Source organism: Cervus elaphus, chromosome X, assembly GCF_910594005.1.
Source record: "Cervus elaphus chromosome X, mCerEla1.1, whole genome shotgun sequence".
NCBI classification, from domain to species: Eukaryota; Metazoa; Chordata; class Mammalia; order Artiodactyla; family Cervidae; genus Cervus; species Cervus elaphus.
In genome coordinates, this window is record NC_057848.1 from 124,540,651 (window position 1) to 124,553,640 (window position 12,990).

Below are 12,990 nucleotides of genomic sequence, written 5' to 3' on the forward strand. Positions count from 1 at the left end.
TCTATTGGTCTTTTTATTTCAGTGTCTGTGTGTTCACTTCTCTGGGTTTCTCGGAGTCTCTGACTGTATTCTCCTGCTTCTGTCTGTTGTCTCTGTGTGTCCCTGATCTCTGTATGTTAGTATCTGTGTATCCTTATCCTTCAGTGTACTTGAGTCTTTGCATATCTTGAACCTCTGTGCTCTAGTGGTCTATATCTCCCTATCTCTGTGTGCCCATGGATCTCTGCATATTAGTGTCTGGGCATCCAATGAGCCTTTCTGTTTGAGTGTTGATGCAAACCTTTTTCTGTTCACCATTGAATTTTTGTGTTCCTGAATCTTTACATGTTCCTGGATCTTTGCACTTTCCAGAGTTTTTATGTCTTTGTGTCTTTGCTGTTCCTTGAATCTGCGTGTCCCTGAGTCTTTGCATGTGATCTAGGATCTAGTGTTTGTGCATCACTGTGTCAGGGCATTCATGAGCCTCTGTGTGTTCCAGTATCTGTGTGTTCCTATCTCTCTGCATCCCCAAGTTTTGCATATCCCTGAACTTTCATGATCCACTGTAAGTGTGTCCTGGAACCTCTGTATTCCTGTTCTGGGTGTCTCTCTCTGAGCCTCTGTGTTCTAGTGTCTGTACTCATGAATCTGCATATGCCTCCTTCCATGTGCCCTTTGTTGGTGAATCCCTGAGTCTGTGCATCTCTGGAGCTTGGCTCTCCATGTCTGTGATTTAGCATTTACCCTACTTCTCCATTTATTTTCTCCAACTTTTGCCAATGTTTCTGTATTAGTTTCTTGATGTTGCTATGGCTGTGTCTTAAGTTGCTCTGTGCCTCAATACCATTCTTTCTTAGTCCATAGATCTTTTTATTTAGATTCTCATGACTGTGTTCTTGTTTCTGTGGGTCTGTCAGGGTGTTTCTTTGTATTGGTTCCTCTTTTTGTCTTGCTCTGTCCCTGTTTTTGTTTTGATCTGACTCACCATGTCTGTGTCACTGTCTCTCTATTTGTGTCTGGTGTCTGGATCCATGTCTTTTTATTTTTTATCCACTATCTCTGTGTCCCTGGGTCTGAGTCACTGTCCCTATCCTTTCATTTGTGGCCTTGGTTCCTTTTTTGTGTCTCTATTTCTGGGCATCCCCAGGTGTATCTTGGTTCAGTGTCTTTGCCCATTTGCTTATGTTCTGTGTGTTTGTCTCTCTATGTCTAGGTTTCTTTATTCCTATTTTGATCCTTCCAGAAGTGTGTCTATGTTTCTGTCCTTATGTCTATCCTGTATCTATATGACTATGTTTGTGGGTTCACATCCCCATGTCTACTTGTTCTAAGATTTCTCATTCTGAATTCCTATATCCCTGTCACTGTGTCACAATATCCCCATTACTCCTGGGCTTATCTTGCCTGTCCTTATGTCTGTTACCTGATCTGAAACTTATCTCTTCAATGGTGTTTGTCATGGCTGAGGTGTCTGGTTCCCATGTCTTTGTCGTTGGATCTCTAACTGTATAAATCTATGCTTCTGTCTCATTCTTAGTGTGTTCCTCTGCATGTGTGTGTGTCCTTGTCTCTTTATCACCAAGTCTGTATCTGTGTAACATTGAATCTTTTTCTATGTCCTTATAGGTTTCAGGTCTTATGTCTCTGTGTTCTCTTCTCATCCCACATCCCATGTCTGCATGCCATCATGTCTGTGTGTTTCTACCTCTCTGTCCTTGGTGTGATCTTGGCCAAAGACCAAGACTGTGGTCTTGGTCAACGTCAAGACCAAGACTGTGGTCTTGATCAATGTCAAGACCAAGACTAGGGTCTTGACCGATGTCTCCCTGGTTACCTCTGTGTCCTTGTGTCTCTGTGTCTGAATCTCTATCTTTTCATTTTGTATGTTATTATGTCTCAGTGTCTTCATATTAGTCACTGTGTGCCTGTTCCTGGGTGACCTCATTTTTGTCTCTCTGCCTCTATCTTTGTGACAGAGATAGCACCTCAAAATGGGGATATAGAAGCTCAGCCAGAGAGCATCTGTTTCTCTGGGTTTATGTCCCTGATGCTATCACTCTGGTTTCCTGCCCCCATCTTTGTATGTCTATATGCCCCTATGTCTATTCTGTTTATTTTGAAATCCTTGTATTTCCATATGTCTCTGTCTCTACCCATTCATATCTATGTCCTCATAGCTATTTCTGTGTGTGATCTTGTGACTTTGGTTGTGAGTAGTATATGTGTGTGTCTACTGCTGTGTCATGGGATCCTTTTTTGTTCATTCATTTATTCATTCAGCAATTATTTACTAAGCACCTACTAAGTGCTAAGAACTGGGGATACATTGTTACTGCTGCTAAGTCGCTTCAGTCACGTCTGACTGTGCGCAACCCCATAGACGGCAGCCCACCAGGCTCCCCCGTCCCTGGGATTCTCCAGGCAAGAACAATGGAGTGGTTTGCCATTTCCTTCTCCAATGCATGAAAGTGAAAAGTGAAAGTGAGGTCGCTCAGTCGTGTCCGACTCTTAGCGACCCCATGGACAGCAGCCTACCAGACTCCTCTGTCCATGGGATTTTCCAGGCAAGAGTACTGGAGTGGGGTGCCAACATAGATGATTTAGAAAATGTCCTTGCTCTCAAGTAGCTCACTGTCTAAGTAAGGGATCCAGACAAGTAAATAGTATGCACACAGTATGTACAAGTAAGTACATAGTATGAAAGGTGAATTTGAATGGAATGGGGGTGGGCTGTGGGAACACAGGGGTCCAAACTCAATCTATGGGAGGGGTCAGGGAAGGCTTCCTAGAGGAAGTGACAACTAAGACTTGAAGAATGTGCAACATTTACCTGAATGAAGCCAAGGAAGGGAATCCCACATAGAAGGAAAAGCACATGCAAGGGCTGATTGGTGGGTTTGTTAGAGGAACTGTGTATATGTGCATGCATAGTCATGCAGTCATGTCTGAGTCTTTGTGACTCTATGGACTATAGCCCACCAGGCTCCTCTGCCCATGGGATTCTCCCAGCAAGAATACTGGAGTGGGGGCCATTTCCTCTTCTAGGGGATCTTCCTGACCCGACTGAACCCACATCTTCTGCATCTTCTGCTTTGGCAGGCAGATTCTTTACCACTGAGTCACTTGGGAAAACCTAGGGGAACTGTAAGAGCTTTAAATAAGCCATGGGAGCCAGAGAAGGTTGTGAGGAGTACTGGTGCCTCAGGTTTTTGTTTTAAGGAAGTCACTTCTAAGGTTGCTCTGAAGTATGGATTAAAAAGGGTACAGACTGGAGACAGTAAAGACTGTTAGGAGGTAGGAGTCTCGAAGCCTCTAGGTCCATAGATCTGCATATCTTCGTGTACGTGTTCTGGTGAATGTATCATTTAGTGCCTATGTTAGTGTGTGTGTCCCTGTGTGTTTTCATGTCCTCAGGGCTTTGTTCCTGGTCAACCCTGTGCCCTGGCCTCTGAGTCACCTAAACTCAGGTCTCCTGGCTGTGAGGTTCAGGGACCATCACAGGACATAGGCAATGTAGGGTTGGCCCAGAAACCACTGTACATGAGAGCATTTCACCAGTCAGCAGGAAGCTCAGTGGGGCAACAGTCTTGGTGAGTCCTTCAGCAGCTTCTTGCCTAGTACCACAGGCACATCTGGGCCCTGGTACCTCCTCAGTTTTGGCCCCATAGGCCCTGCCACCAGCTTGATGTCTGCATGCTGGAACTGTCCTGACAGAGAGAGATGGAATACCAGTCAGGTCAGTGTCCTGAGTCCCACTGATAACTCTGAGAGGATCCTAAAGCAGGGAACCTTGAAAGAAAAGTAGGAGAGAGGAGAGGAGGCAAAGGCCTGGAGGAGGGAAGAGACTGAGCACTGTGTGATTTGTGGAGGAGTCAGATGGGACAGGAATGTAGTATGAAAGTAGAGAGCCAAAGTGGATGAGATGGCAACAGACAGGGTACAGTTTGGCTTGAAGGAGACGACAAGTTAGATTAAAGAAGTGAGGAGGTTCAAAGGAAGTAAAAATATCTGTCCAATCCACCATCACTGCCCAAATTCTTTGGTGGGGGTCTCAGCCTCAGGTTCTGATAGTGTCTCCTGACCTACAGTTTGGCTTTCTGCAATCCCCCTTTACAGCAACATCCAGAGGGATCTTTGTAATACTCAGATCTGACTGTATCTTTCTCCTGCTTCCCTGATGGCTCAGATGGTAAATAATCTGTGTGCAATGCAGAGATGAGGGCTCAATCCCTGGGTCGGAAATATCACCTGGAGAAGAGAATGGGTACCCACTCCAGTATTCCTGCCTGGAGAATTCCATGGACAGAGGAGCCTGATGGGCAACAGTCCATGTGGCCTCAGAGTCCGAAACAACTGAGCAACTTTCACATTCACTTTCTCCTGCCTATACCTTTTCATGACTCCCATTGTCTTCAGGAAAAGTCAAATTCTTCATGTGGGCACTCTGGTCTGACTACTCCAGCTCCATCTCCTCCAATCTCCATTCTTTTCCTCTACACATTTGCTTAGCTTTCCATACTCAGTGCAGGTCTCTCTCCTACAGGAGATCTTTCTTGAGCTCCAAGGCTGGGCAAGGTGCCTCACCCTGGATTCCTCCAGCTCCCTGGACTGCTTTCTGTCTAGCACTGATAACTCACTGGGATCACTATCCATGTCTGGGTCTGTCTTCTTCCTAGACCAGGAGCTCTCCAAGGGCAGAGCTTGGTTCTGATTCTTCTTTGTGGTTTGAGGGTCGAGGTGCTGGGGGCTAACTGACCTTTCACTGTGGCAGAGTTTCTCTTGGGACTGGTGCTCCCTGACCACTATCAGCCTCAGTAACACTTACCCAGTAGGCCATGGGCCAAGGGGCTGAGACTTGAGCCACTGACCATATAGAACCCCAGGTGTGGTAGTTACAGGATGCTGGGGTTCTGGTAGTGGTGCTGGAGACCTAGGAACTCAAGATAAAGCCCAAGGTAGAGGGTTTAACATGCTGCAGCAGTCACACTGGAGCTCTAGCTAGGGCCTTTTCAGTAGTGCAGGCTGGTCCCAGGACAGAAGCAAGGTACCCTTACCTTGCACAGATATGGAACTGTGGGTAATGGAAACAGTGTAGGCCCAGGGTTTACAGGGGCCCACAGGGCCAACACAGGATTGGTACAGGCCTACAGACCTACCTGGAAGTAGGTACAGATCTGGTCCTTGTGACCTGGCCTTGATGGTGCCCTAAGCAGCTGTCTACTCACATGCAGCCCTGCGGGGAGAAGAATGCTTACCGGGAGCACAGAGTTTCACATTGTCATTCACATGGTCACTCATAGCACAGGAGGGGTGAAGTCTCAGTGCCTGAAATTCAGATGAAGTGGTGCAGATTTGTGGTTAGAGTGCTAGCTCCTGAGGATAGTGCTTCTACCATAGCCTGTCCAGCTGCTCGTTCCTGTGCAGTGTGTGAGCATGTATGTATATGTGTGCATGCTTACCCCAGTGGGGCTGTTTGCATGTGTGTGCTTGCCTCTGAATGTGTAAATGTGTGTGTTTAGTTCCATTCATCTGACTATCTCTGGGCATATCAGTGCATCTGTATATTTGGGAAAAATGTTATGGTAGAGTGTATATTTTTTGGTTGTATGTTTATATATGTCTCTGGATATGTGTCTCTGGGCTTCCTAGGTGGCGCTAGTGGTAAAGAACTTACCTGCCAATGCAGGAGACATAGTAGACTGGGGTTCGATCCCTGGGAAGATTCCCTGGAGGAGGAAATGGCAACTCACTCCAGCATTCTTGCTTTGGGAATCCCATGGACAGAGGAGCCTGGTGGGCTATAGTTTATAGGGTCGCAAAGAGTTGGACAAGACTGAATAGACTTAGGACTCATGCTGGATATCTTAGCATTATAAATCTTGGTCAATAGTTTATGTCATGTGTGTCTGGTTGTGTGTTGGTACATATTATGTATCTGGGGGTGTCAGTGAGTATGCATCTGTCTGTCTATCATGGAATTTGTGTACATTGGTGTGTTTTATGTATCTAGAGTAGCAGAGTGTGTGTGCCTCTGTGTGTTGAATTCTTGTGAATTGGGGTGACTCTGGGGTTATCAGTGTATGTATGTTTATATATGTGTCATTGTGTATATCTGGGCATGTATTATGCAGCAATATGTATCTGGTTGCATATTTGTATGTTACTATGCGTAGGTGTGGAAAGTGTCAAAATATATGTCCCTGGATGTGAGTTTTTGTGAGTTTACTGTATGCCCTGGTATGTGTATGTGTATCTATGAGTGTCTTGGTGTTAGAGTGTATTTGTGTTTTCATGTGTCTGAGTATGCACTTGTATGTTAGTGAGGTGCACTGCTATGTGTTTGTATTAGTCCACAAATGTCTGGGGGTGTTGACATGTATATTTGGCTGTGGAGTTATATGAGATAGTCTTTGGTGCTCTCCCCTGTCTTTGGGTCATCTATGAGTTGTAGCAGATCCCCTGGATGCTCATCCAGTGTGAAGAAGTTCCTCTCTTCTGAGTGTGGGATGTGTATCACAAAGTGGGGTCCCATTTGTTGCAAGGCAGGAGGCACAACTCTGTAGTTATAGCCTTAGAAGGTATGGGAGGTGAGGAGAGGGAAAGAGAGAGGAGGGGAAGATAGTAGGCCATGTTTATTTCCCCAGAGAGACAGTCCAGCCCCATTCCCAGTGCACAAGCTGTCCTATACTCAAATAAGTCAGTAAGGGTGGCTGGCTTATTCAAGGATGAGAAAGTGAAGATGCTTGGCAACATGCCTGCAAAAGATAGGAGGACTGTGTTGATAGGAGACTGATTATTACATTCCTAGTAACTCTGGGGCCCCCTGGCCTCTGAGTCACCCCAAATTCCTGAGCTCAGTATTTAAGTCTTTTCTGGTATCTAGTCCCTGCTTAGCTCTCCACTCTTCTCTGTATGCTCCAGCCTAACTGAACTGAATATTCTTATGGGTACCTTGCCTTATCTTGCTAGTGACCCCATTGTTTCTGTTTCTCCTGCTACTTGGAATGTTCTCCTTCTTTTAACTAGTAATATTCAATTTCTACTCATTCTTCTAGGTCAGCTCAAATGTTATTTTAAAATTTTATTGATTTATTTTATTTTTGGTTGCACTGGGTCTTTGTTGAAGCACCTGGGGCTCTTCCTTGCTGTGTGTAGGCTTTTTCTAGTTGCTGCATGTGGGGGCTACTCTTCCTTGTGCTGCATGGGCTTCTCATAGTGATGGTTTTTCTTGTTGCAGAGAATGGGCTCTAGGGTGAGTGAGCTTTAGTAGTTGCAGCATGTGGGCTCTAGAGTGTTGGCTCAGTAGTTGTGATGCACAGGCTTAGTTGCCCCACAGCATGTGGGATCTTCCCAAACCGGGGATCGAACCACTGTCTCCTGCATTGTCAGGCAGATTCCTATCCTCTGTGTCACCAGGGAAGTCCCATGTTAATATTTTAATTTGCATTTTCATTATGACTTAAGAAGTTGGACATTTGTTCTTTTTGAAGTGCTGGTTTTAAGTCAATTTTCAATTGGATTGTCTTCATTTTTCTTACTGTAGATTTCTAGAACTTTGTTATATATTATTAACATAATGAAAGCTTGGGGGTCTTTGTCGGGGGAGCTCTTTGTTCACCTTTCGCTAGTACTGCAGAACTTTCCTGAGATTTCATGCTGCCTCTATCTCCTCCAAAGATCTTTTCAGAATTGCTGTCCCAATGTGGATTCCCTGCCAAGTGTAAAAGAAATAGGAGAAATCCTTCACACTCTGAGGGCAAAGATGTCTCCAGCCCACCAAAAGGCATACCTTCCTTCTGATTAGGAAAGTCTTCATTGGCTTCCCAATCTGACCTTGCGTGTTGCCAAGACTGAGACCTCATGCTCCCCATGGCGTCTTAGTTTTTCAAGCTCAGTTATGTTCAAAATTCTTCCTTATAGCATTTATGCACGCATTCACTTGATCATTTATTTATTCATTCAGGTGCTGTTTAAGCATCAGGAACATGGTGGTGAAAAAGTCAGTCATGATTTCTGACGTGGTGAAGCTCATATTTTAGTTGGGAAGGCAGGCATGAATGAAATTATAATTACCAATTGTGACAAATGCTATAAGAAAGAAAGAATAGAATGACTGAGGGAGTTGCAGGTACTCAACACAGTGTGGAGCAGTAGTAAGGGGTAAGAAGGACATTTGAGTTGATATTTAAGGCATGATCTGGAGCTTAAGTGACAATGGAAGAAATGAGGGTGGTAGGTAGGGGCAGGGCAAAGCAGGTCAGAGCAATTTTCAAGCAGGGGGAACAGCTTGGAAGAGTCCCCGAGTGAAGGCAGGGGAGAGGGTAGGGCCTATTGGAGGAACAGGAGGAGTGTGAGTCAGAGAAGGTGAGGTCAGAGAGGTATGGGATAGAGGGCAGGTCATGCAGGGACTTGCAGCTCATAAAAAGGACTTTGAACTTTATTCTAAAAAGTATGATAAGAAATGATAAATATGATAGGAAACCCTTGAGGGGAGTTAAGTAGGGAAGAGACATGAAGTGATATATGTTTTTAAATGATCCCTTTGCTGAGGAAGAATGTCCAAGAGAATGTCTCAAAAAAGGAAGCAAGAAAACAAGTGATGAGTCTGGAACAGTTTTCTAGGTGAGGCACAATGGTAGTCTGCCCTAAGATAGTGACAGTTGGGGTAGTGAGAAGTGGGTGAATTTGACAAACAGAGATAACTGTGTCAGGAATTAAAGACAGATGGGATACTGGGAGGGAGGATGGTGAAGGAAAGGGGTATGTCAAGAATGTCATGCCCAAATTTCTATCCCTGTGAATTATTGTCACCCCCAACTGGTTCTAATCCTACCCTATAAGGTCACCTGGGAAATGTCACTCCTCTCAGGAAGGTGAATAGTGAAGTAGTGAATCACATTCATCATGGGACCAAAGTGTGTAGGTTCAAATCTCTTACTAGAGGTGTGATGTGGAATAAGTTAGGTTACTTCTCTGTGCTTCAGTTTCCCCATGAGTAAAATCCAGATAATAAGAGTTTTTTGGTGAGAATTAAATGAAGACTACAAGTACAATCTGTAGATCAGTACCTGTACATAGGAAGAGCTAACAAATGTAAAAAACTAGAAATAAAACCACCATATGACCCAGCAATCCCACTCCTAGGTATATACCCTGAGGAAACCAAAATTGAAAAAGACACTTGTACCCCAATGTTCATTGCAGCACTATTTACAATAGCTAGAACATGGAAGCAACCTAAATGTCCATTGACAGATGAATGAATAAAGAAGTTGTGGTACATATACACAATAGAATATTACTTAGCCATAAAAAGGAATGCATTTGAGTCAGTTCTAACGAGGTGGATGAACCTAGAGCCTATTTTACAGAGTGAAGTAAATCAGAAAGAGAAAGATAAATATCATATACTAATACTAATACTAATGTACGTATTACTAATGTACATATACTAATACGTACATACTAATGTACGTATATGGAATCAAGAAAGATGGTACTGAAGAATTTATCTGCAGGGCAGCAATGGAGAAACAGACATAGAGAACAGACTTATGGAGATGGGGAGAGGGGAGGAGACGGTGAGCTGTATGGAGAGAATAACATGGAAAGTTACACTACCATATGTAAAATAGATAGCCAATGGGAATTTGCTGTATGTCTCAGGGAACTCAAACAGGGGCTCTGTATCAACCTAGAGGGGTGGGATGGGGAGGGAGATGGGAGGGAGGTTCAGGAGTGAGGGGACATATGTATACCTACGACTGATTCATGTTGAGATTTGACAGAAAACAACAAAATTCTGTAAAGCAATTATCCTTCAATTAAAAATAAAAAAATGTAAACATTATTTCACAGCCTTTGGAAAATTTAGACAACTGTCATCATCTTCCTCATTTTTTATATTCTTCTCATTAAGCAGGGCTGTTTGGATGGCTGCTATCCAAAAGTCTACAAGCAATAAATGCTGGAGAGGGTGTGGAGAAAAGGGAACCCTCTTACACTGTTGGTGGGAATGCAAACTAGTACAGCCACTATGGAGAACAGTGTGGAGATTTCTTAAAAAACTGGAAATAGAACTGCCATATGACCCAGCAATACCACTCCTGGGCATACACACTGAGGAAACCAGATCTGAAAGAGACACGTGCACCCCAATGTTCATCGCAGCACTGTTTATAATAGCCAGGACATGGAAGCAACCTAGATGCCCATCAGCAGATGAATGGATAAGGAAGCTGTGGTACATATACACCATGGAATATAACTCAGCCATTGAAAAGAATTCATTTGAACCAGTTCTAATGAGATGGATGAAACTGGACCCCATTATACAGAGTGAAGTAAGCCATAAAGATAAAGAACATTACAGCATACTAACACATATATATGGAATTTAGAAAGATGGTAACGACAACCCTATATGCAAAACAGAAAAAGAGACACAGATGTACAGAACAGACTTTTGAACTCTGTGGGAGAAGGTGAGGGTGGGATGTTTCGAAAGAACAGCATGTATATTATCTATGGTGAAACAGGTCACCAGCCCAGGTGGGATGCATGAGACAAGTGCTCGGGCCTGGTACACTGGGAAGACCCAGAGGAATCGGGTGGAGAGGGAGGTGGGAGGGGGGATCGGGATGGGGAATACATGTAAATCCATGGCTGATTCATGTCAATGTATGACAAAACCCACTGCAATGTTGTGAAGTAATTAGCCTCCAACTAATAAAAATAAATGGAAAAAAAAAAGCAGGGCTGTTTATGGAGCACAAGACAACCAATCAGACCTACCTTGCCCAGGGGTGCTCCCATTTATAACCCCACATCCCTTCTCTGCTTGTGAAGCATAAGCAAGTCTCTTGTCCAACAAAGCAAATGTCAAAGCCACAGCTTGGCCATTTTGTTTCTGTGCATTTCCCAGTCTTAACATCCCTTCTCTCCCATGGCCTCTAATTCTGTGCCTATGTGCTGAAGCCCAGAGAAGTCAAGTATCTCGTTTAAAGTCTCAAAGCAAGCAAGTGGCTTAAATCATGAAAATCTGCACGGGCTTCTGGTTCTTAGTGCTCTCTATTCTCTATTCCCGTGTGGCTGGACCTCTTGTTCATAGACACAGGTGGTGCTTTGGGGCTCTGGCAACAGGTCATGCTGATGCCAGAGCCTTTCAGGGGGCAGCAGAGAGGGTAGGGTGGGATGAAAGGGAGTAATGATGAATTCTCCAAGGGCAGAAATGGTCATGGTACTGCTGGGACTTGTGAGACTTGAGACTGTGCTTGGGAGTATGCAAAGCCTCTGGAGGTGGGGGCCTGAGCTTGGCAGGCCTGGAAGGTAATGGGATTTTGGGTTTATTAGGAGTTGGTGTCCTAGATTGGAAAGTGATAAACTGAGGGAAGGTTGGTGAGGGGGAGCACTAGGTTTAAGAGGTAATGGAATTTTAGGGGTCTTAGGTAAGAGGATCCCAGGTCTAGGATATGGCATGTTGTTTGGGGTCTTAGGAGCAAGAGCCCTTGCTGCGGTGTGTGGTGGGTATTTGAGGATCTGATGTGTGGAGAATTCAGGCCTGGGCTGTGACAGGCTTTTAGTTGATTGTGGTATAAGTACCTCAGGTTGCAGGAGTGATGAGGCATCTCGTTTAGGTTGTAATGGAGCACCAGGTTTGGAATACAGCAGAGTAGCATGTTTCATAGGGCCAGTTTGGGGATGGGCTAGAATGCTAGAATTCAGAGGTGGGACTTGTGTCTTGAATTCATAGCTAATATAGTACCAAGGTTCTGATGTAATGGTGTGCTGGACTTCAGAAGCAATAGGGCACCAAAATTTGAGAGCACAATGAGAGGAGGTTTTGTCCTAAATTTTGGCTGAGCCGAGGTTCCAGAATCCTGTTATGCTGGAATTTGGGGCTTTGGGTATGCAAGGGTGTATGGGGTACTAGGGCTCTGACCCAGTGGCCTTAATTCCTTGGAACTGGGCATCTTCTTTGTAGAGATGAGTAGTTGAGGATAAGTAGAGCTTTGGTTTCACAAGCTTTTATTTGGGAGAAACCAAGGGCACTAGGTTGGCTGGGTTGTGCCTGCCCCTAGGCTATGACTAAGGGCATGATGGTGCCTGGTCCATCTGTGGTAGTCTGTTTCCTGGCTTTCCCACTGGCTTCTTTGGGTTGTGCCATGACCAGTAAAGTCAGAGGTGTGACAAAATTTTGTTAAGGGGACAGATTGAGGACTTTGGCAGCCAGCATGTGGTGAGTGCTGGCATCACAAGCCTGGAAGCATGCCTTCAGTAGCTCTGTAATGGTGATGTAGGCCCAAAGGCAACGTATGAAGTGGGCTACATTGGGGGCTGGCTCCTCTGGGCAACCAAAGGCCTTCTGGCTGCTGTTGGCAGCCACTTCACTGTGGCAGGCCATAGAAGCTGATCCCTGGGGCCATGGGCTTTCAGGTGGATGTTTAGTTCCTACTTGCCTAGCTGCACTTCGCCTGCCACTACAGGCCCTGAACCACCAAAGTAGTTGGGGAAAATGGCCCAAGGAGAGGCCCCAGTCAAGCCACCCAGGTAGTCCAGATGCATATCTGCCAGCAGAGACATGGAGATTGCTTCATAGAGGCCTTCTGGCTGTAGGGGCTGCACTGGTGTCTTCGTATATGTGCCAGGCTGCTCCTCAGTTCTCTAGGGACAAACAACACAGCAGTGGGAAGTCAGCATCATTCCCAAAGGCCAAGCTGAAAAGGGCCACTTTGTTGCTTGGTGCCTGATGGATGTTAGAGAGGATCACACTGGAAGTTGTCACCCCAGCTGTGGGCTTCCCATCTGTCAGGAAGATGATGAGAGGGATCCTCCCCCACACTGGGCCTCCTCCCAAGCTCCTGGTTGCTATGCTTCAGCACTGAAGCAGCTGCCAGCAGAGCCGTGTTGATGTCAGTCTCTAATTGGAGAGCAGACTGTGAGACCACCTTTTCTAGTAATTTCTACCCCCATTCCAGACACACTGAGCACTTCGTCAACCTCCCAGGCTCA

The 12,990-nt window shown here is 45.2% G+C and overlaps 1 protein-coding gene across 1 annotated transcript in view; it reads right to left on the reverse strand.

The window, feature by feature from the left end:
* Nucleotides 1–3,474: 3,474 nt before the first annotated feature.
* ITIH6 (inter-alpha-trypsin inhibitor heavy chain family member 6) overlaps nucleotides 3,475–12,990 on the reverse strand; it is a 34,543-nt gene continuing 25,027 nt past the window's right edge. The window contains 18 exon segments of the mRNA XM_043897433.1: nucleotides 3,475–3,686; nucleotides 4,805–4,964; nucleotides 4,966–5,106; nucleotides 5,109–5,216; nucleotides 6,407–6,513; nucleotides 6,699–6,734; nucleotides 7,598–7,690; nucleotides 10,774–10,840; nucleotides 11,077–11,257; nucleotides 11,259–11,346; nucleotides 11,349–11,720; nucleotides 11,723–11,967; nucleotides 11,969–12,035; nucleotides 12,038–12,070; nucleotides 12,073–12,381; nucleotides 12,384–12,594; nucleotides 12,596–12,814; nucleotides 12,816–12,898. Of these exon segments, the coding sequence (XP_043753368.1) occupies nucleotides 3,475–3,686; nucleotides 4,805–4,964; nucleotides 4,966–5,106; nucleotides 5,109–5,216; nucleotides 6,407–6,513; nucleotides 6,699–6,734; nucleotides 7,598–7,690; nucleotides 10,774–10,840; nucleotides 11,077–11,257; nucleotides 11,259–11,346; nucleotides 11,349–11,720; nucleotides 11,723–11,967; nucleotides 11,969–12,035; nucleotides 12,038–12,070; nucleotides 12,073–12,381; nucleotides 12,384–12,594; nucleotides 12,596–12,814; nucleotides 12,816–12,898 (2,732 nt within the window).